The sequence below is a fragment of the Pelmatolapia mariae genome, linkage group LG14, assembly GCF_036321145.2.
Source record: "Pelmatolapia mariae isolate MD_Pm_ZW linkage group LG14, Pm_UMD_F_2, whole genome shotgun sequence".
Classification (NCBI taxonomy): Eukaryota; Metazoa; Chordata; class Actinopteri; order Cichliformes; family Cichlidae; genus Pelmatolapia; species Pelmatolapia mariae.
This window is the reverse complement of record NC_086239.1, coordinates 40,092,684-40,116,381: the sequence shown is the minus strand read 5'-3', so window position 1 is coordinate 40,116,381 and position 23,698 is coordinate 40,092,684. Positions and strand designations below refer to the sequence as shown.

Genomic DNA, 23,698 nt, shown 5'->3' with positions numbered 1-23,698 from the left:
ACATACACTGTGTACAATTAATTAAATAACTATGGTTTGTATCTCTTGGCATCATTTCTACATTTGGGTTTTTGAAACCACTAGTTTCTGAGTCAGTGTCATGTAGTGTTTCCCCTGATAATGACGTTATACTGCTGCAGTGAAAAGGATAAAACAAGAAGTGATTCAGTGCAGTTGGGAGGGACTCACAATCAGGCCACTGTTGGGTGATCCTCATCCTTAAATGTAGCTCAGTTTGTGCACAGTTGAAGTGATGTGTGGTAAAAACAAAAAGAGGATCATGATGAACTCTTCACAGGTTTCATATTTCACACTCACTGCCTACCTCGACAGCGGGGCTTTGAAGTATTTATATTTCACAGTTGTTGCGTTTTTATATATTGTTATTGTTACTGCCAATGTCCTGCTGATTGTGGTTATCTGTGTGAACAGAAGCTTACATGAACCTATGTACATGTTTCTGTGCAGCCTGTTTGTGAATGAGCTGTATGGTAGTACAGGGCTGTTTCCGTTCCTCCTGCTTCAGATCCTCTCTGATGTTCACACTGTTTCTGCTCCTCTGTGCTTCCTGCAGATCTTCTGTGTACACACATATGGAACTGCAGAGCTTACTAACTTAGTCGTCATGTCTTATGACAGATATCTTGCAATATGTTGTCCTCTTCAATATCACACACGAATGAGTTCATGCAAGGCATCCATGCTCATTGCTCTTACGTGGTTTTCCTCGTTTCTTGGAATCACTCTTTTGATTTCTCTGAGTGCTCCTCTGCAGCTGTGTGGGAACATCATTAACAAAGTGTACTGTGACAACTATTCTATTGTTAAACTGGCCTGTTCTGACACCACAGTCAATAACATCTATGGTCTTATTGCCACTTCTCTCACCACCATATCCTCTGTCTCTCTGATTCTCTACACCTACATCAGGATCCTTAAAGTCTGTTTTTCTGGATCCAAACAGACGCGACAGAAAGCCATCAGCACCTGCACGCCTCATCTCGCTTCTCTGCTCAACTTTTCATGCGGTTCCTTCTTTGAAACTGCACAAAGTAGATCCAACATGAAATATGTCCCAAATATGGTGCGTATTTTTTTATCATTATACTGGCTCATTTGCCCACCGCTCTGTAATCCTTTACTTTATGGACTGAATCTGACCAAAATCCGGATCATATGTAAAGGTCTAATCTTAAGAAACATCTAAATGCTTGATGTTGAAACTTAGATGGCAGTAAAGAAGAGATGGACAGACAGTAAGGGACAATGACACACAGAAAACTGCTGCAAGTCCATACCTTATTATTGTTATTTGTGTTTTTATACTATCTTTTTTTAATATTTTAAATGATTTGTTTATTTGCTCACATGTCAGCTTCCTGAAATAAATGTCATTTTTGATAAAATGTGACACTTTTGGAACTTTTTACAGTGAATTTCTTATTTTATTTACATTTCTGTATTCTATTAATTTAATATGACTCAGGTAATTGTTGTTTCTGTCGAAGTCTGTAAATCCTCACATGTACGCTCATGTTGGAACAGAAGACATTTTTCTGATCTTTCTTTTGACAGAATTTGAGGTTTTGATGAGACTATTCAATGTTATAACTTTCAGGAAAAGGATTATGTGGTGGGGGATGGACTGTGGTGCCTTGCGGACGCACCTGTACGGCATCTGCAATCCAAACAGGTGCACCCAATTCCCCATCTTAAAACACGGGGAATTGGAGTTGGCTAAGGGTAAACGTAAATTCAGTTAAATTATAATTCACATCGGCAGTAATGACACCCGGTTACGCCAATCGGAGGTCACTAAAATCAATATTGAATCGGTGTGTAACTTTGCCAAAACAATGTCAGACTCTGTAGTTTTCTCTGGTCCCCTCCCCAATCAGACCAGGAGTGACATGTTTAGCCGCATGTTCTCCTTAAATTGCTGGCTGTCTGAGTGGTGTCCCAGAAATGACGTTGGCTTCATAGATAATTCGCAAACTTTTGGAGGAAACCTGGTCTTGTTAGGAGAGACGGCATCCATCCCACTTTGGATGAAGCAGCTCTCATTTCTAGAAATATGGACAAATTTATTAAACCCCCCAAAATATGACTATCCAGAGTTGGGACCAGGAAGCAGAGTTGCAGTCTTACACGCCTCTCTGCAGCTTCTCTCCTCCTGCTACCCCCCAAAAAAACCATCTCCATTGAGACTGTGTCAGCTCCCAAACGGACAAAAAACAAACTAAAAACCAGCAACAAACAACTTAAACATAAAAAATCACAAAGAAAGAACAATACAGAATCCACATCTGAACCAAAGAGTAAAACAGTGAAATGTGGATTATTAAATATTAGGTCTCTCTCCTCCAAGTCTCTGTTAGTACATGACTTAATAATTGATCAACAAATCGATTTACTCTGCCTTACAGAAACCTGGTTGCAGCAGGATGATTATGTTAGTTTAAATGAATCAACACCCCCGAGTCATTCTAACTACCAGAAACCTCGAAGCACAGGCCGAGGGGGCGGTGTGGCAGCAATTTTTCACACCAGCCTATTAATTAACAAAAGACCAAGACAGACTTTTAATTCATTTGAAAGCCTGATGCTTAGCCTCGTCCACCCCAGCTGTAAAACTCAGAAACCAGTCTTACTTGTTATCATCTATCGTCCACCTGGGCCTTACACAGAGTTTCTCTCTGATTTCTCAGACTTTTTATCTGATTTAGTGCTCAGCTCTGATAAAATAATTATTGTGGGTGATTTTAACATCCATGTAGATGCTAAAAATGACAGCCTCAACATTGCATTTAATCTGTTATTAGACTCAATTGGCTTCTCTCTAAATGTAAAAGAACCCACCCACCACTTCAATCACACTCTAGATCTTGTTTTAACATATGGCATAGAAACTGAACATTTAACAGTGTTTCCTGAAAACCCTCTGCTGTCTGATCATTTCCTGATAACATTTACATTTACAATAATTGATTACACAGCAGTGGAGAGCAGACTTTATCACAGTAGATGTCTTTCTGAAAGCGCTGTAACTAAGTTTAAGGATATAATCCACCCACTGTTATCATCTTCAATGCCCTGTACCAACACAGAGCAGAGCAGCTACCTGAACGCTACTCCAACAGAGGTCGATCATCTTGATAATAATTTTACTTCCTCACTACGTACGACTCTGGATACTGTAGCTCCAGTGAAAACTAAGGTCTCAAATCAGAAGTCCCTGACTCCGTGGTATAATTCTCAAACACGTAGCCTAAAGCAGATAACTCGTAAGCTGGAGAGGAAATGGCGTGTCACAAATTTAGAGGATCATCATTTAGCCTGGAGAAATAGTTTGCTGCTTTATAAGAAAGCCCTCCGCAAAGCCAGAACATCTTACTATTCATCACTGATTGAAGAAAATAAGAACAACCCCAGGTTTCTCTTCAGCACTGTAGCCAGGCTGACAAACAGTCAGAGCTCTGTTGAGCCAACCATCCCTTTAACGTTAACTAATAATGACTTCATGAACTTCTTCACAAATAAAATTTTAATCATTAGAGAAAAAATTACCAATAATCATCCCACAGATGTAATATTATCTACAGCTACTTTCAGTACCATTGATATTCATTTAGACTCTTTTTCTCCAATTGATCTTTCTGAGTTAACTTCAATATTTACTTCCTCCAAACCATCAAAGTGTCTTTTAGACCCCATTCCTACAAAACTGCTTAAAGAAGTCCTGCCATTAATTAATGCTTCAGTCTTAAATATGATCCATCTATCTCTAATAATCGGCTATGTACCACAGGCCTTCAAGCTGGCTGTTGTTAAACCATTGACTGTAGAAAAGATGGACGACGTGACACCGCCTCCTACCATTGTGCAAAAATGAAGCCAAAATACCCCACTTGTGGAGGCTGCCATCTTGCAAATTTGGAGCCAGAGTCTGCGCAGTAGTGACTTGAGGTGGAGTGACTGTGTAACACTCCCGCCCACACACCCGCTGGACGTGACCACAAACACGCCCCCCTACACTTTTTACGTAGCCCGGCGACTCGGGTTTTTTTGCTGGTTTACCGCGATTGACGACTCGTTTAATTAAGGTAAATACAACCACGTCACTGTTATAAAAAAAGACACACAGCTTATCATCTTATAGTTCTAAAATCACTCTGTTGTTAATTTGTTTGCTAGATTAGCCGCTAGCATACGCACTGTGTTGGAGGCTTGTTGCTAGCTAGATAGCGATGCTACACACCTGTTACTCTAATAGTCTGTGTTATTGAAGGATACAGCACTTCTTATGTTTTTTTTAAATCCATTTTTAGACAGCGATGAGATCATCTGCACACTCCACAGAGGCCCAGAGTTACTGTTAATATCAAAAATATAATGCTGTCCTTTGAGATTTTAACATAAGACTGTGAGTGTAATGGATCTAAAACTGTTTAAATCTTCAGAGCCCTCTACAGCCTGGTAACATGGAAACTTTAAAAACAGCAGAACGTTTCAGTAGTGTAGTCTAATTTGTTCTTTTCATTTAATAATAGAGTCCATATTATATCAACAGCTACATTCACCCTGGAGAGAAACTAGTGAGGGAGACCATCAGGACCAAGCTGGGTTTCCTGGGTCCAGAGGTTTGGAGAAACTTCTTCCCTTTCTTTCATCACAGCTGTCCTGTGCCAGAAGTTCTGTTGACCCACTGAAAGAGGCTTCATTTAAGAAACACCAGGAACACTGAAGCTCATCGCATTGATCAAGCAGGACTCATGATCTTCACCAGCAGCTCCCTCACAGGGAAATCTTCAGCACTCCTCTGTAGGCCCGATCCAGGAGATGGATAAACCCAGCATTTCATGAACACTGTGATGAGACCCTTGGTTTGTGTAATGTTATAAATACTCGGATACTCCCCAGAGGCTCCGGACTTTTACATAAACATAATATATTCAGTCCTGTAGAAAGTTATATATTTAAAAATATATGATCCTCTCTGGTTACTCTGGTATGAATAACTCTGAATCACTTTATGGTAAATAACACATTATCTGCAAAAAACTGTGAAAGAATTCCAGATCACAAGTTTGTAGTTCAGCTTGACGACCTTTGACCTTCATCAGGTTTTATTTAATTGTGTCAGAGAAAATCTCATATGCTCTTCATGCAGCTGAGTACATCAAGTGTTTAAAATGGAAGCTGTGCAGGTCTGAGATCAGCAGCTTTGTGAAACACCAAACTGAGGTCCTGTTAATGCTGATATATAGTGACACAGTTACATGAGTGATTAATCCTTTTGTTTTTTTGTCTTTAACTTTATCAATAAAGCTGCAGCTTTCACTACAGCACGTGTGGTCCTTTAACCTTTGTACTGTTTTCATCAGTTCATTTTGCAGTTAACATGTGAACATGTTGGATGATCTGTCTGCTGTCACTGGGTGGTGCTGAGGTCTGAATCTGAGGGCAGCTCCTGTAATCACAAAGAGAACAGAATCATCAAACTCAGATATAAATTTTATCCCTCAATATTGAAATAAAGCTGATTCTTCTGTCCTCACACACTCAGGATCTGAAGTTCTTCTCTTACATTTTTTTCAGTATTACAGTACACTACAGTACTTTAATCCATAGTTCCTGATTAATGAGGAGTTACTGAAGTACAAGCTTTTAAAAAAGATGTTACTGTCTTTACAGATGTGGCAAGAGACTGAAAACATGCTGTTTGCACATATTTAATATTCAGCTCTGCACAGGAGCTGCAGCAGAGTGCAGCCTGTTGCTTTTACAGTATAATACTTGTAATAAAAGTACAGTAACAGTAATTAGTGACTGAGCAGCCCGGGGCGTTTCTCTTGATTTCTTTAGTAAATTCATTCACCTGCACAGATTAGCTAAACGAACCCTGACAGCCGAGTGCTCATCTTAGCTAGCTAGGTCTCAGGACCTAGCTAAGGACGGTAGTTACGGATTAGCTTACAAACACGTTTAGCTTACCGAAAAAGTGCAGCGGGGCCTCGGGTCCTTCTGTCGGGTAGTCCAGTTTACTGAAGAACACCTCAGGCTGTCAGGTTAAAACACTCAGTCGTGTTTTCGTAGCGTAAACGCTGGCCCTCCTCTCAGAGCCTACGCTCTATCTGCTCTTCCCGAACAGAGATACGCAAGTTTCTCCGTGACTGCAGCTGCCAGTCAAAGCTGCTATGATGATGTTTCACCCCAATTTAACATCACCGCAGTAGGAATTAGAATCAAACTTATGGGAAAGGAGACCTCTTGGACATCAATCAGCGTGATGAGAACTATTGATAACAAAAGAAAGAATCTTTGGAAAAAAATTATCTGAGGAGAATAAATTAGTCTGACCCCAGTCCCATCCGCTAACATGGAGGAGGTGCAGCCAGACACCAGGGGGCGATAGAGATGTTTTGGCTTCATTTTTGGGGTGCTGTCGCGTGTCCATGTTTTCTACAGTCAATGAGTTAAACCTTTACTTAAAAAGCCATCCCTAGACCCAGCTGTCTTAGCTAATTATAGGCCAATCTCCAACCTTCCTTTCATTTCAAAATTTTTCAAAGGGTAGTAGTAAAACAGCTAACAGATCATCTGCAGAGGAATGGCTTATTTGAAGAGTTTCAGTCAGGTTTCAGAGCTCATCACAGCACAGAAATCAAAATCAGAATTGGAATACTTTATTGATCACTAGGGGAAATTATGTTGGTTGCAGTGCTCCAGTACAAACAGTAACAATGACAGACAATACAAGAAGTAAGAATAGCAGAATATATACAATATATACATACATATAAGTCATTTACTAATAAATATCTGAATAAGAAAGAAGAGCATGTGCAAAAAGGGTGTAGCTATTGCAGTATACAGTGTGTTAGATGGATGAGTTGTACAGGGAGATGGCCACAGGCAGGAATGAATTCCTGTGTTGTTCAGTGGTGCTTTTTGGTAATCTCAGTATCTCACTGAGCGTGCTCCTGTGGCTAGCCAGCATGTCATGGAGTGGGTGGGAGGGATTATCCATCATTGTCCCTATCTTGGATAACATCCACCTCTCAGACATCATCCTAAAATAGTCCAGCTCCATACCCAGAAAATTACTGTTCTTGTTATCAGTTTATTGAGTCTGTTGGCATCTGCAACCCTCAAGCTGCCCCAGCATGCAACATAATAGCATTGTCTGAAAGATGTTGAAGGACCTCAGCCGCCTCGAAAAATAGAGACGACTCTGGCCTTTCCTCTAGCGTGCAGTGATGTTTTTAACCGAGTCCAGTTTATTGTCTATGTGTACTCCAAGGTCTCCAAAAGTTGATTCTGTTCATCTGGACGTAGCGTTTTGTGGGAGAAACGTTTCGTCACTCATCCAGGTGACTTCTTCAGTCTCAGCTGACTGCAGGTTTCCCCAAATCTTATAAATAGTACATTTGCATAATGACTAAAACCAGTCCACTGAAGGAATAGTGGGCTGGTAGGTCAGTTCCTTAATCATAATTATGCAAATTCTCATGACCATTGATCAACAACCACTGACCAAAACCCACTGATCAAAGCCCACTGATCAATGGCCATGAGTACCATTCACAGAGAGTTGGGGAATGGCTGCAATCACAGCATTGTAAGATGGCGAAAGATGTACCCTTGGGCCCCCTCCTCGATTCAAAGATGGTCTTTCCCTTTTCACGTAAATGAAAGTGAGTGACGAAACGTTTCTCCCACAAAACGCTACGTCCAGATGAACAGAATCAACTTTTGGAGATTTACTTTCCTGGATGATTGAGAATGCATCAAGATGTACTCCAAGGTATTTATAGTCCTCCATACTGTCCACATTGACCCCCTGGATTCAAACAGGGGTTAAGGTTTCCCTGGTCTTCCTAAAGTCCACAATCAATTCCTTGGTCTTTGCCACTTTGAGCTGCAGATGATTCTGCTTGCACCACGGGACAAAGGAGTCGACCACAGCCCTGTACTCTGTTTCATCATCCCTGCTGATGCATCCAACCACTGCAGAGTCATCAGGAAACCTCTGAAGATGGAGGTCTCTGTGCAGTGGCTGAAGTCTGTGGTGTAGAGAGTGAAGAGGAAGGGGGGGAGACAGTCCCTTGTGGTGCCCCTGTGTTGCTGATTTCCTTGTCAGACACACACTGTGGGAGACGTACATATTGTGGTCTTTCTGTCAGGTAATCAACAATCCAGGACACCAGAGAAGCATCCACCTGCATCGCTGTTAACTTATCACCCAGGAGGGTCGGCCTGATGGTTTTGAAAGCACTGGAAGAGTCAAAAAACATGACCCTCACAGTGCTCGCCGGCTGGTCCAGGTGAGTGTAGACATGATTGAGCAGATAGATGATGGTGTCCTCAGTTCCAAGACGGGGCAGGTAAGCAAATTGAAGGGGATCCAGATGTGGTCTGACAATGGGTCGGAGCTGGTCCAGGATGAGCCTTTCCAGTCTTCATGATGTGGGAGGTCAGTGCCACAAGCCTGTAATCCTGGGGGCCACAGGGACGTGGCGTCTTTGGTACAGGGACGAGGCATGATGTCTTTCACAGGACTGGGACCCCCTGCAGTCTCAGACTCAGCATGAACAGTTTATGAAAGACTCCACAAAGCTGTGGGGCACAGGCCATGAGGACGCGGGGACTCACTCCATCTGATCCAGCAGACTTGCCTGAGTGGAGTCTCCTCATTTCCATCTGAACCTGGTCTTGACCGAAAGTGATGGGTGGGGGTGGGGTGTCAGGATTCTCACCTGAGGCAACAGTGCCATATGAAGAGAGAGGCAGGCACAGTGGTGTGGCTCTGGATTCCAGGCTGACTACAGGTGAGGTTGTGGGGGTGTGAGCAGACACTGCAGTGTCAAATCTGTTGAAAAACAAATTCAACTCATCAGCTTTATCCTCACCTCCCTCAGCTCCCCTGCTGTTGGTTGGCCTGAATTGAGTGATTGTCTTCATGCCCCTCCACACCTCTCTCATGCTGTTCTGCTGTAGTTTCCACTCAAGCTTCCTCCTGTAATTGTCCTTAGCCTCTCTGATCTTGTCCTTTAGTAACACCTGGACCCTTCTCACCTCCTCTTTATTGCCCCCTCTGAAAGCCCTCTTCTTGTCGTTGAGGAGAGCTTTGATTTTTTTAGTCACCCACGGCTTGTTATTTGGGTGACAATGAACAGTCTGAGCTGGAACAATGGAGTCGGTGCAGAAAGTTATGTAGTCCGTGATATGCTCAGTAAGCCCACTGATGTCCTCGGCGTGAGGCTCACAGAGTGTTTCCTAGTCAGTCACCTCGAAACAGCCCTGTAGTTCCGCTAAGGCCTCCTCTGACCACCTCCTAATGCTCCTCGTGGTCACAGGTTCCCTCCTCACAACTGGCACATAGCGGGGGGTGAGGTGAATCTGGTTGTGATCTGACCTTCCAAGTGGGGGGAGGGAGGAGGAGCTGTATGCATCCTTGACATTAGCATACAGTAGGTAGGTTCAGGATTCTCTCCCTGCTGGTGGGACAGTCCACATGTTGTTTGAATATTGGTAGTAGACTGTCCAAGGTGACATGGTTGAAGTCACTTGAGTTCACAATGAAGGCCCTTGGGTACTGAGTCTGTAACCGGGCTATGGCTGACTGGATAGTGTCACATGCAGCGGTGGGCAGAGGGAGGGATGTAAACAGCCACCAAGATGACATTTGTAAATTCCCTGGGCAAATAATATGGCTTAGTCCAACAGCACACACCACAGGCCTGTCACAGGTTTAAACGAACTTAAAACACCTGAGTTTCCTAATGTGTTCGCAGCTTGTTACAATTCTAGACAAAGGCGACAAATTAATTGCTCCTTCCATAATTCTTCTTCTACCTCACTACAATCTGGAAATGTTAAATATTTCTCCTAAGCTTGCAGACTTAACTAAATTAAACCACGTCCCACTTTTAAAGAAAGTACAAGGCGATCTGGCTAGATGGAAATCTCTACCCATATCACTCATGGGAAGGGTCGCCACTATAAAAATGATGGTCTTGCCAAAATTTAATTGTTATTTTCAACGATCCCGAGTAAGACATTACAAGATTAGTTTAGATCTCTGGATTCATATATTTATAAAGTCCTTTGGAAAGATAAACCCCTGTGTATCAGCTTAAAATCACTACAAAGGACCAAGGATAAAATAGGACTAAATCTGCCTAACTTTGAATACTACTTCTAAGCCAACATGCTTCATTTCATCTCAGGATGTTTAACCCCAGAACACTATCGCTGGGTGATTTACACCCGAGCAAATACATTTACATGATTTCTCTCTCCTGCAGCTGTTTGCATGTCGAGGAGCCTGTGCCTTCACCAGGGAAGTCTCAAATGTCCCAGGAATGGGTGGACCAAAGACCAGCTTTCCAGCGTCATCATTTTGTTTTAGGATTTTTTTTTCATTTTGTTAGACATGGCACAGTTGAAAGTAAAAGAAGACCACTCTAATTTGTCATGTGTTGTCATATTTTGATATATTTGATTACTTTTTATTGGTCATATTATATCGGGTAAAAATCACCCGGCATTAGTGATTGTGTTACTATTTATAGCGATAGTGTTCTAGGGTTAAAACATACTGTTGGAGTAAAATTGTTAAATGTTGTTATTGTGTTACTTAAATTTGTAAGTCTTGGTTCAAACTGTATGATCAAAGACATTCCTTTGTTTCTGACTACCTCCCCAGCCAGTCTGTTGGTGGGAGAGGCTATAGTGTTTTATTAGGGCACATCCTAGGTCAGGGGTCAGCAACTTTTAAGACCCAAAGAGCCATTTGGACCTGGTTTCCACGCAAAAGAAAACACTGGGAGCCGCAAATACTTTTTGACATCTAAAATGAAGATAACACTGTATATATTGTTTTTTACTTTTATGCTTTGTGTGAACAACTAAGGTGTGTTGCTTATGAAATCCATGAAGTGCTACAGAGAAAATTACATTTTTTTTTTCCCCCTGTCCCGTTTGGATCTTTAGCCATCAGAATTGTTGTCTTAAGGCCAAGAGAGATGCCAAGCGGATTTACTTTACCAAGTGGATCATCATGGCCTTGCCATATTGGTCCATTTGAATGACCTTTATTATAATTATGTATTTATTTTATTTTCGGTTGTTACAGTCGGGACAGACATGACTGGGGGATAGGACAGGGAGAAAGAATGAAAGAAAGAGAGGGAGAGAAAGAAAAATAGAGGGGAGAAGAGATGGTGAGAAAGGGGAGAAGAAAGAAAGAGAAAACAAACAAAACACCTGGATCACCTGTATGGAGAAAAAAAAACAGAAGAAAAAACAAAAAAACAAAAAACAGCAACATAATAAATACAGCACCATCACAATAAACTAGCTAGCAGTAGATAACAGTAGATACTAGATATTAAATGTTATTGTGCAGCACGCAAGATAGACAGCGCACAATGTGCTTTGAGGTGTAGTTTGTGTCTGTGAACACCCGTGTGCACACCTGTGTGGATAAGCATGCTTGTATTTCAAAGGTTTCTCCATGTAACGATCTGCTAGGGAGTGTGGGGAGCCATAGCCCCGTCCCCCAGGGCATGAAGCAGGTATGGAGGAGATCCAGGCCCCAGACATCCAGAGGCCCCAGAGTACGAGGACCCAAGGAGGACCACTAAAGGGGGGGAACCGTGCCACCCTCCTGGGAAGAGCTGAGTAGAGCCCCAAACGAGAGGTCACCCAGCAGCCACGGAGCAGAGGCCAGAGGGGGTTGCAGTGGCGTGCCCGCGGGCTCTGCCGGCAGCCAGCTGCGCCAGAGAGGACCAAGCTTCAGGCCCAGAGGCCAGAGGCCTGAGGACACCCCACCCCCCGGAAGGGGCCCAGCCAGGCCACAGGCGCCAGGCCCCGCCAATCCGCCACCAGGAGTGAGCCGGTACATACATGAGTGCCCAGCCCCAGTCGACAAGAACCACCAGCACACCAACGTCTGAGGGCATCAGCCACCGGCAGGGAGTGTGGTGAGGGGAGATAGGCCTCCGTACTTTGGAGGGCCTGAGATGTTCCCAGAGAGGTCGAGTCTAAGGCCCAACCTGACATATAGACACAGACGAACAGGCGCACGCAGACTCAAACGTGTATTCCCACCCCCATATACACAACCAAATACTCGGCACTTACCCAACATGTAGACAGACACAAATAGACACTGCACAGACAATCACACTCCCCAAACATACTGTATATCCCAGGTCCAGGTACCCCCGCCCCCGGAGGGGCAAGCCGCACCTAGACCCAGGAGGTGTAACCCTTCTCTCTGGGGTGGAGGCAAGCGGACCGCCTCCTTATCTGCAGTAGCAGGGAGGCCCCGCATCACAGACCCCAATCTGACGGCCAGCACCTCCTCCCAGCCCCCCAGCCCTGACGGCTAACAGAACCGGGGTGAGTGAAGACCCCAAACCTCCCTCCGCCCGCTCATATGTAGTGTTGCTGTGTGCTGTTCTAAAGTGCATTTAAAACACAGGAGGGTATGGTGCTTCCTGCCAGAGAGCAACACGGCTCCTCCCGAAAACCCTCAGTGTCTATATGCATTAAAATTGAGGGTAGGGCACCAGCGCCAGAGGTGGGTTTGAATACACAGACCATCCTCTGGATGCTGTAAAACGTGCCCACCCCCAAGGCCCTATATGTATGTGTTATGTGAGAGTGTGAGTAATGTGGATGTCTAGGTTGCAGAATAAAATTGAGGCACAGGCGGCCAGAAGGGGACAGAGGGGGAGTGCCTCCCCTGCACCCTGGTGACATATCTGCACCCCAAGCCCTGCGTGTGTGGGTGGGTGTGGTAGAGCGGGAAGAGGGAGGTAGCTGAGGATGGGGAGGGAAGAAAGGGAGGGGCAAGCGGCCCCTCCCTGGGGCCAGCTCCCCCGCTGACCCCAGTAGGCACCCCCAACTCTGGAACCCACCAGGGCAAGGGGGCCCAGGCCCATCCGGACCGGGGCCCACAGCAGCAGCACCGCCCAGCCCTACAGAGTCCGGGGCAGCCCACCCGACCCCACCGCAGAGAAAACTGCACCCACCCCATCATCCAATCATCTCCCAAACTACACAAGACAATAGACACCCAGGTTAGGTTTGTTCTCCACCTCTCCTATGTGTCTCCCCCACCTGCAAAGTGAGCTCCTGTAGAGAGTTCAATTCAATTCAATTCAATTTTATTTATATAGCGCCAAATCACAACAAAAGTCGCCTCAAGGCGCTTTATATTGTACAGTAGATAGCACAATAATAAATACAGAGAAAAACCCAACAATCATATCATATGACCCCCTATGAGCAAGCACTTTGGCGACAGTGGGAAGGAAAAACTCCCTTTTAACAGGAAGAAACCTCCGGCAGAACCAGGCTCAGGGAGGGGCGGCCATCTGCTGCGACCGGTTGGGGTGAAAGAAGGAAAACAGGATAAAGACATGCTGTGGACGAGAGACAGAGATTAATAACAGATATGATTCGATGCAGAGAGGTCTATTAACACATAGTGAGTGAGAAGGTGACTGGAAAGGAAAAACTCAATGCATCATGGGAATCCCCGGCAGCCTACGTCTATTGCAGCATAACTAAGGGAGGATTCAGGGTCACCTGGTCCAGCCCTAACTATATGCTTTAGCAAAAAGGAAAGTTTTAAGCCTAACCTTGAAAGTAGAGATAGTGTCTGTCTCCTGAATCCAAACTGGAAGCTGGTTCCACAGAAGAGGGGCCTGAAAACTGAAGGCTCTCCCTCCCATTCTACTTTTAAATACTCTAGGAACAACAAGTAAGCCTGCAGAGCGAGAGCGAAGTGCTCTAATAGGGTGATATGGTACTACAAGGTCATTAAGATAAGATGGGGCCTGATTATTTAAGACCTTGTATGTGAGGAGCAGGATTTTGAATTCAATTCTGGATTTAACAGGAAGCCAATGAAGGGAAGCCAAAACAGGAGAAATATGCTCTCTCTTTCTAGTCCCTGTCAGTACTCTTGCTGCAGCATTTTGGATTAACTGAAGACTTTTCAGGGAGTTTTTAGGACATCCTGATAATAATGAGTTACAGTAGTCCAGCCTGGAAGTAATGAAGGCATGAACTAGTTTTTCAGCATCACTCTGAGACAGGATATTTCTAATTTTAGAGATGTTGCGCAAATGGAAGAAAGCAGTCTTACATATTTGTTTAATATGTGCCTTGAAGGACATGTCCTGGTCAAAAATGACTCCAAGGTTCCTCACAGCATTACTGGAGGCCAAGGTAATGCCATCCAGAGTAAGGATCTGCTTAGATACCATATTTCTAAGATTTTCAGGGCCGAGTACAATAACCTCAGTTTTATCTGAATTAAGAAGCAGGAAGTTAGCGGCCATCCAGGTCTTTGTGTCTTTAAGACATTCCTGCAGTTTTACTAATTGGTGTGTGTTACCTGGCTTCATGGATAGATAGAGCTGCGTATCATCTGCATAGCAGTGAAAATTTATGCTATGTCTTCTAATGATGCTACCTAGGGGAAGCATGTATAATGTAAATAGAATTGGTCCTAGCACTGAACCCTGTGGAACTCCATAATTAACCTCAGCATGTGAAGAAGACTCTCCATTTACTTGAACAAATTGGAGTCTATTAGATAGATATGATACAAACCACTGCAGTGCAGTACCTGTAATACCTACAGCATGTTCTAATCGCTCTAATAGGATATTATGGTCGACAGTATCAAACGCTGCACTGAGGTCTAGCAGGACAAGCACAGAGATGAGTCCACTGTCAGAGGCCATAAGAAGATCATTTGTAACCTTCACTAAAGCTGTTTCTGTGCTGTGATGAGCTCTGAAACCTGACTGAAACTCTTCAAATAAGCCATTCCTCTGCAGATGATCTGTTAGCTGTTTGACAACTACTCTTTCAAGGATTTTTGATATGAAAGGAAGGTTGGAGATTGGCCTATAATTAGCTAAGACAGCTGGGTCTAGAGATTGCTTTTTAAGTAAGGGTTTAACTACAGCCACCTTGAAGGCCTGTGGTACATAGCCAATTATTAGAGATAGATTGATCATATTTAAGATTGAAGAATTAATTAATGGCAGGACTTCTTTGAGCAGTTTTGTAGGAATGGGGTCTAAAAGACACGTTGATGGTTTGGAGGAAGTAATTATTGAAGTTAACTCAGAAAGATCGATTGGAGAAAAAGAGTCTAACTTAACATCAATGGTACTAAAAGTAGCTGTAGACGATATTACATCTGTGGGATGATTATTGGTAATTTTTTCTCTAATGATAAAAATTTTATTTCTGAAGAAGTTCATGAAGTCATTACTAGTTAACGTTAAAGGGATTGTTGGCTCAGTAGAGCTCTGACTTTTTGTCAGCCTGGCTACAGTGCTGAAGAGAAACCTGGGGTTGTTCTTATTTTCTTCAATCAGTGACGAATAGTAAGATGTTCTGGCTTTGCGGAGGGCTTTCTTATAAAGCAGCAAACTATTTCTCCAGGCTAAATGATGATCCTCTAAATTTGTGACACGCCATTTCCTCTCCAGCTTACGAGTTATCTGCTTTAGGCTACGTGTTTGAGAATTATACCACGGAGTCAGGTGCTTCTGATTTGAGACCTTAGTTTTCACTGGAGCTACAGTATCCAGAGTCGTACGTAGTGAGGAGGTAAAATTATTAACAAGATAATCGACCTCTGTTGGAGTAGCGTTCAGATAGCTGCCCTGCTCTATGTTGGTACAGGGCATTGAAGATGATAACAGTGGGTGGATTATATTCTTAAACTTAGTTACAGCACTATCAGAAAGACATCTAGTTTGATAAAGTCTACTCTCCACTGCTGTGTAATCAATTATTGTAAATGTAAATGTTATCAGGAAATGATCAGACAGCAGAGGGTTTTCAGGAAACACTGTTAAATGTTCAGTTTCTATGCCATATGTTAAAACAAGATCTAGAGTGTGATTAAAGTGGTGGGTGGGTTCTTTTACATTTTGAGAGAAGCCAATTGAGTCTAATAACAGATTAAATGCAATTTTGAGGCTGTCATTTTTAGCATCTACATGGATGTTAAAATCACCCACAATAATTATTTTATCTGAGTTGAGCACTAAATCAGATAAAAAGTCTGAGAAATCAGAGAGAAACTCTGTGTAAGGCCCAGGTGGACGATAGATGATAACAAGTAAGACTGGTTTCTGAGTTTTACAGCTGGGGTGGACAAGGCTAAGCATCAGGCTTTCAAATGAATTAAAAGTCTGTCTTGGTCTTTCGTTAATTAATAGACTGGTGTGAAAAATTGCTGCCACACCGCCCCCTCGGCCTGTGCTTCGAGGTTTCTGGTAGTTAGAATGATTCGGGGGTGTTGATTCATTTAAACTAACATAATCATCCTGCTGCAACCAGGTTTCTGTAAGGCAGAGTAAATCGATTTGTTGGTCAATTATTAAGTCATGTACTAACAGAGACTTGGAGGAGAGAGACCTAATATTTAATAATCCACATTTCACTGTTTTACTCTTTGGTTCAGATGTGGATACTGTATTGTTCTTTCTTTGTGATTGTTTATGTTTAAGTTTTTTATTGCTGGTTTTTGGTTTGTTTTTTGTCTGTTTGGGAGCTGACACAGTCTCAATGGAGATGGTTTTTTGGGGGGGTAGCGGGAGGAGAGAAGCTGCAGAGAGGCGTGTAAGACTGCAACTCTGCTTCCTGGTCCCAACTCTGGATAGTCAGATTTTGGGGGGTTTAATAAATTTGTCCATATTTCTAGAAATGAGAGCTGCTCCATCCAAAGTGGGATGGATGCCGTCTCTCCTAACAAGACCAGGTTTCCTCCAGAAGGTTTGCCAATTATCTATGAAGCCCACATCGTTTCTGAACGATGGGTGGTCTCCTATCTTTGCAGAGAGGAGACCACCTGCAAAGATATAACAGCCTCCCCACCAGTTAGAGAGCCCCCTAGTTGGGCTGATGCACCAGAGGTCCCCTGCACTGGGGCTGAGCCCCCCTGCACCCACCTGCCCACAGCCCTAGCGACACAACAGCCAGGACCCAAGCCCCCAAGGCCCTGCCAGCACCCCAGACCGGGGGCGGAGCACCCCCAGACCCCCAAGCCTCCATGCCCGTCCCGGACCCACCCGGGGGCAACCAGGCCACCAGGCCAGTAACCAACGTCCGCCAGTACAGACCCTCCCCCATCTCCGCTGTACGCAGCCACAAGGAAAACACCATCTAGGAGCCATCAGAGCCCCTAACCAGGTCATGGCCACATCCCCCGGGTTAGGCCCTCAAGGGAAAACGTCCCTAGGGACTCCCCAGACGCCCTAAGGCGGTCCCTACCCCCATATCAACCACAATAGCGAAGGCAGGACCAAACCATGACCCCCCACCCCCACTAGGTGATGAAGCCGATCAAAGGAGCCCAAAGGGATTGATCAAATGTGGTGGCAGAGGCTGTATCAAGACTAATGTGATCTATTAGATGGTTTTTATATTGATTAGAATTAAGATTATTTTTATTTTTCCAGTTAAGGAGGACTGTTTTCTTGGCAATGCATAGGGCTGTAAAAACGATGTGGGCTGTGTTTATTTCTGCAGTGACCTCATCCAAGTTGCTCAGCAAGCATACTAAAGGGGAGGCTGGAATGTTACATTTCAGACACTTTGATAAGTCTTCACATATCTCACGCCAAAACTTCTGAACTGGTGGACAGAACCAAAAAGCGTGGATGTAATTGTCCGGTGTATTTGCTAGACAGTGTGAGCAGTTGTTGGAAGACGTATAGCCCATCTTGAACATCCGATGACCAGTATAGTGCGCTCTATGTAGTATTTTGTATTGTATTAATTGCAAACTGGGATTTCTGATCCATTGAAAGGTTTTTAAGCAAATCTGAGACCAGAAGTTTTGGTCTAAGCTGATCGATAAATCTGCTTCCCATTTTGCAATAGGAAGGGATATTGATTCATCTATTTTAGAAAGCATTCTGTATATTTTAGACAATAATTTGGGGGGTTTTAGATTAAAAAAATGTACCACACTTGGTGGTGTTTGTAATTCAGGTTCACTGGGATTAAATTTCTTTTTTACTATGGATTTAATTTGTTGATATTCCAAAAATCATTTCTTGTTGATCCCATATTGTGTAACTAGTCTGTCAAACGAAATAAAGTCTGTTCCTTCCAAGTATTTAATTCCTTTGCAACTCCAATCTGGAAAGTTTATCATATTATTGTTTTGTAATATGTCAGGGTTATTCCAGATAGGTGTACGTTTGCATGGGATTAATGAAGACTCTGTCATTTTTAGAAACTCCCACCATGCTGTCAGAGAAGAGCTGATGTTGATGCTTTTAAAGCATTTATGTCGTTTGATGTTTGAACTGATAAATGGTAGGTCTGAAATTTCTAGATTATTACATAGTGCCTGTTCTACATCTATCCAGGGTTCATCTAAGAAGGTGTGTTTAAACCATCTAGAGATGAATTGAAGCCTCCTGGCTAAAAAGTAGTGATTAAAGTTAGGCAGATCTAATCCTCCTTTATCCTTGGTCCTTTGTAATGTTTTTAAGCTGATACGTGGGGGTTTATCTTTCCAAAGGAATTTAGAAATATATGAGTCTAGAGATCTGAACCAATCTTGTGATGGCTTATTTGGGATCATTGAAAACAAATAGTTTATTTTTGGCAAGACCATCATTTTTATAGCGGCGACCCTTCACATGAGTGATATGGGTAAAGATGTCCATCTAGCCAGATCGCTTTCTACTGTCTTTAAAAGCGGGATGTGGTTTAATTTAGTTAATTCTGAAAGCTTAGGAGATACATTAATACCTAAATATCTTATATTTCCAGATTGTAGTGGTGTAGGAGAAGAATTATGGAAGGAGCAATTAATCGGAAGAACTGTAGATTTTGACCAGTTAATTGAATAATCTGATATTCTTGCAAAGGAGTTTATCAATTCAATCACCCCAGAGATATTGGTTTGTGAGTTTTGGAGAAAAAGTAACACATCATTCGCATAAAGGCTGATTTTATGTTCTACATTCTTACATTTTATGCCCTTAATTGTTGTAGCCTGTCTAATTGCTGCTGCTAGTGGCTCAATAAAAATTGCAAACAGTGAAGGGGAGAGTGGGCATCCCTGCCTGGTGCCCCTCAGGAGACAGAAGCTGGAGGATGTCTGGTCATTTGTTCTGATACAAGCTGTTGGGGAATTATATAATATTTTTAACCAGTTTATGAAAGAGGTTCCAAAACCAAATTTGTGTAAAGTTGCAAATAGAAATTTCCAGTTAACTCTGTCAAATGCTTTTTCTGCATCAAGAGATAATATTATGGTTTCAATGTTTTTACTGCATGAGTAGTCTATTAAATTAAGTAATCTACGAGTGTTTGTTGATGAGTGCCTACCTTTTATGAAACCAGTTTGGTCAGGATGAATTAAAAGGGGGGTTATTTTCTCTAATCTCTTTGAGAGAGCTTTGCAGATTATTTTAAGGTCTACATTAATAAGGGATATTGGACGATAGCTTGAGGCAAATATAGGGTCTTTGCCTGGTTTTAGTAAGAGACTGATATTTGCAGAGTTCATATTTGGTGGTAGTCTGCCATTTTCTTTGATTTCCAACAACGTTCTGTAAAAAACTGGTGCCAGAATCGTCCAGAATTCTTTGTAGAATTCTGCAGGAAAGCCGTCTGGACCTGGAGCCTTATTATTGGGCATACTTATCAGGGCTTCCTGGAGTTCACCTGGCGTCAGTGGCGAATCCAGTGCCATTGCTTGGGTGTCTAATAATTTTGGAAGAGTTATGTTGTCCAAAAACTGATCAATTTCGTTTTTAGATGGGTTTATTTGTGGTGTATATAAAGTTTCATAGAAATCCCTAAATATTTTGTTTATTTTTTTAAGATCATATATTGTATTCCCAGATAAATCTTGAACAGCACATATAGTTGTTTTTTCTTTATTGATTTTTAACTGGTTTGCTAGAAATTGTCCGGATTTGTTACCGTGTTCATAATTTTGCAGGCGAAGTCTTTGTACTAAGAATTTAGTCTTTTTATTAATAATTTCATTTAATTCTAGTTTTGTTTTGTGTATTTTGTTTAATATTTCTTGATCTTGGTGGGACGCGTAGGCTTCTTCTAAGGATTTGATGTTTTTTTCTAGTTCCTGAATATTTTTGTTTTCCTCTTTCTTCTTATGTGATGAGAAAGAAATTATTTTACCTCTCATCACAGCTTTCCCTGCTCCCCAGAGGACAGATGCTGATGTTCCAGGAATGTCATTAAAGTCTAAATATGAAGTCCATTCTTTTTTAAAGTATTTGATAAACTCTTCATCTTTGAGCAGCGATGTATTAAATCTCCAGTTTTTACTTGGTGTAGTATTATTCTTCTGCATTAGTGTTAAAGATACAGGAGCATGATCGCTGACAGCTATAGGATGAATCTCAGTGTCTGAAATGTCACTCAGCAGTGAGCTGCTGACCAAAAAATAATCCAGACGAGAATAGGAGTGATGGACATGTGAGAAGAAAGAATATTCCTTACTGTTGGGGTGGAGGGAGCGCCATGCATCGCAAAGACCAAAGTCGCTCATATACTGTTTGATTATATTTGTGGACTGCCAATTACGCTGAGTTCCTGCTGTATTGAGCCTATCCATTTCTTCATTTAGTCCAAGGTTGAGGTCTCCCCCAAGAACAATTGTGCAATCTAGGTGTTCGGAGAGTGTACTAAAAAAACCATGGAAGAATGAGGGGTCATCAACTTTTGGACCATATATACTTACAATGCATAGCTTTTGGTTAAGTATAGATAGTTTAATGATTAGGAATCTGCCCTCTGGATCTATAACTGTGTCGAATATTGTGAAATTAATATTTTTATGTATTAAAATTGCTACTCCCCTTTGTCTAGAATTATAACAAGCTGAGAACACATTAAGAAACTCAGGTGTTTTAAGTTTATTCAAACCTGTGACAGGTATGTGGGTCTCCTGTAATAAAACAACATTTTATTTATGTAATTAACACATTTTGAACTCTTAAAGAAATATAACAAAAGGAAAGACACCCAGCTGAACTAAAATGATCCATGTAGCAAACAAAAACTGTTGTGATATGTTTACAATGGGACTTCTGCTCCTGAACCTCTGTGCACAGCGTCTGCAAATCGGGGCTGTACGAAGTCAATTTCATCTTTACGCAGGACTGTAAGCTGTCATCTGTGAGGCGTGAGCGGTGTTTGTTTTTAACATAGTTCACGGTGGAGAATAGCTGCTGACATAATGTGGATCCGAAGATCCATACTTGGCCTACCTGGGGTTGAAAGTCTCGATAAATGCACGGCGTTTCGGCGGGTATATCGGCTTCCGCGAGTGTGACGCTTATTTTGAGCAATGAAAAAATAATAGAATATAATTATATTGTTATATTTCAATATCACAATAATCTTCCAATTTAGAACTACAAGTTAAACTATAAGGACTAAAGAGCCGCAAGCGGCTCCGGAGCCGCAGGTTGCCGACCCCTGTCCTAGGTGAAGGTTCTGTTTTCTTGCTTAGTAAACTTCCTGCCTTTATGACCCTTTTGTGGGCAGGAGGTCACACAAACGCACCCCCAAACACAAACACACATACTCACACACACACACACACACACACACACACACACACACACACATACAGATGCTCGCACATACACACACACACACACACACACACACACACACACATACAGATGCTCGCACATACATGCACACACACACATACACTCACACGCAGTGTTTTAACCTTTTGTGACCATAGGGTTTTTTTTTACAATGGGTGATGCTTGTATTCACCGTTTTCAATAAAAGGCGGCAATTGTATTTTTGCACAACTCTGTTGCTTGTGAAGCTCGCACACAAGAATTTCACTCTCATGTACTGTACCAGTGTACCTGCACATGTGACATGACAATAAAAGTGATTTGATTTGATTTGATTTGATTTGGAAGGCTGTTTATTTGAAGCTGGCTAGGAGACAGGTGAGGAGCGTTCAGCTCCAAGAGCCTGGTTCTGACCAGCCTCCCTTGCTGGCAAGTAAAAACCAGTTAAAGATATTTGTCTTGCTTCCTTGCTTTGTTAACGGGAATACGTTTCTAAACCAGCGGGGTCTGTGGAAGCGCAGACCCAACACATACCCTCTTAGATGAACCTTGGCTAGACGTAGAACAGTCACTATGCAATAATCTAGAGATTTCAGATTTCCCATTTATCAGCTCAAACATCAAACGACATAAATGCTTTAAAAGCATCAATATCAGCTCTTCTCTGACAGCATGGTGGGAGTTTCCATAAATAACAGAGTCTTCATTAATCCCATGCAAACGTACACCTATCTGGAATAACCCTGACATATTACAAAACAATAATATGATTAATTTTCCAGATTTGAGTTGTAAAGGAATTAAGTACTTGGAATATATATTAGAAGGAACAGACTTTATTTCATTTGACAGACTAGTTATACAATATGGGATCAACAAGAAAAGAATTTTGAATATCAAGAAATTAAATCTAGAGTAAAAAAGAAATCTAAGCCCAGTCAAGCTGAATTATAAACACCACCAAGTGTGGTACAATTTCTTACTCTTAAATGCCCCAAATTATTGTCTAAAATATATAAAACACTTTCTAAAATAGATGCTAAATGGGAAGCAGATTTATCAGTCAGATTAGACCAAAACTTCTGGTCTCAGGTATGTATAAAAACGTTTCCATTGATTAGAAATCCCAGTCTGCAATTAACCCTCTCAGGCTCAAATTAAGTTTTTGTTGCTAATACACAACCAAGTCCTGCAGTGGTACTTCTGAGAAAAAAAAACTCATAAAATGTGTATGTGGGGTAATCAGGTTGTTAGTTTTTAACTGTTGCAAATCGGCAACGCCTGCCTCGAGAGGGTTAATACAACACAAAATACTACACAGAGTGCACTATACAGGTCATCGGATGTTCAAGATGGGGTTTCAAAGGAGTTTGCAAGGAAAGCGTCTGGACTTCTTTAAGTTGCTTGAAGACGTTTCACCTCTCATCCGAGAAGCTTCTTCAGTTCTAAGGTCAAATGGCCGAGAGTCCCAGATTTAAACCCAGTGGGAGTATCCCCCCAAAGAGGGACAAAGGACCCCCTGGTGATCCTCTAATCACATGAGCCAAGGTGTGAAAGTGGGTGTGGGACCTAATCAGCCAGGGTTTCGGGTGAGCTCATTGTGAAACCTGGCCCCACCTTGTCATGTGAATTCCTGAGGTCAGATGGCCCAGGATGTGAGTGGGCATTAAGGCGTCTGGGGAGGGAACTCAAAACTGGATTATAGATGGCAGACAGTTGGTGTCGTAAACCACCGCCTCTGTTCAAAGATGGTCGCTCACAGTGGACATGGATGGCCTCTTTCACTCCTCTTTCAAACCATCTGTCCTCTCTGTCCAAAATGTGAACATTGGCATCCTCGAAAGAGTGACCTTTGACCTTTAGATGCAGATGGACTGCTGAGTCTTGTCCTGTGGAGGTGGCTCTTCTATGTTGTGCCATGCGCTTGTGAAGTGGCTGTTTGGTCTCTCCAATGTAGAGGTCTGGGCATTCCTCGCTGCACTGTACAGCATACACCACGTTGTTAAGTCTGTGTTTTGGAGTTTTGTCTTTCGGGTGAACCAGTTTCTGTCTGAGTG

The 23,698-nt window shown here is 42.5% G+C and overlaps 1 protein-coding gene across 1 annotated transcript; it reads left to right on the top strand.

Moving 5' to 3' along the window:
* Positions 1-280: 280 nt before the first annotated feature.
* LOC134641533 (olfactory receptor 4B13-like) lies at positions 281-1,207 on the top strand. Its single transcript, XM_063494007.2, has one exon. The coding sequence runs from the start codon at positions 281-283 to the stop codon at positions 1,205-1,207; it is 927 nt and encodes a 308-aa protein (XP_063350077.1).
* The last annotated feature ends 22,491 nt before the right edge of the window (positions 1,208-23,698 follow it).

Bases quoted from the DNA above. Each gene is read 5' to 3' on its own strand.
- LOC134641533 (XM_063494007.2), top strand. From the start codon at position 281: ATGATGAACTCTTCACAGGTTTCATATTTCACACTCACTGCCTACCTC.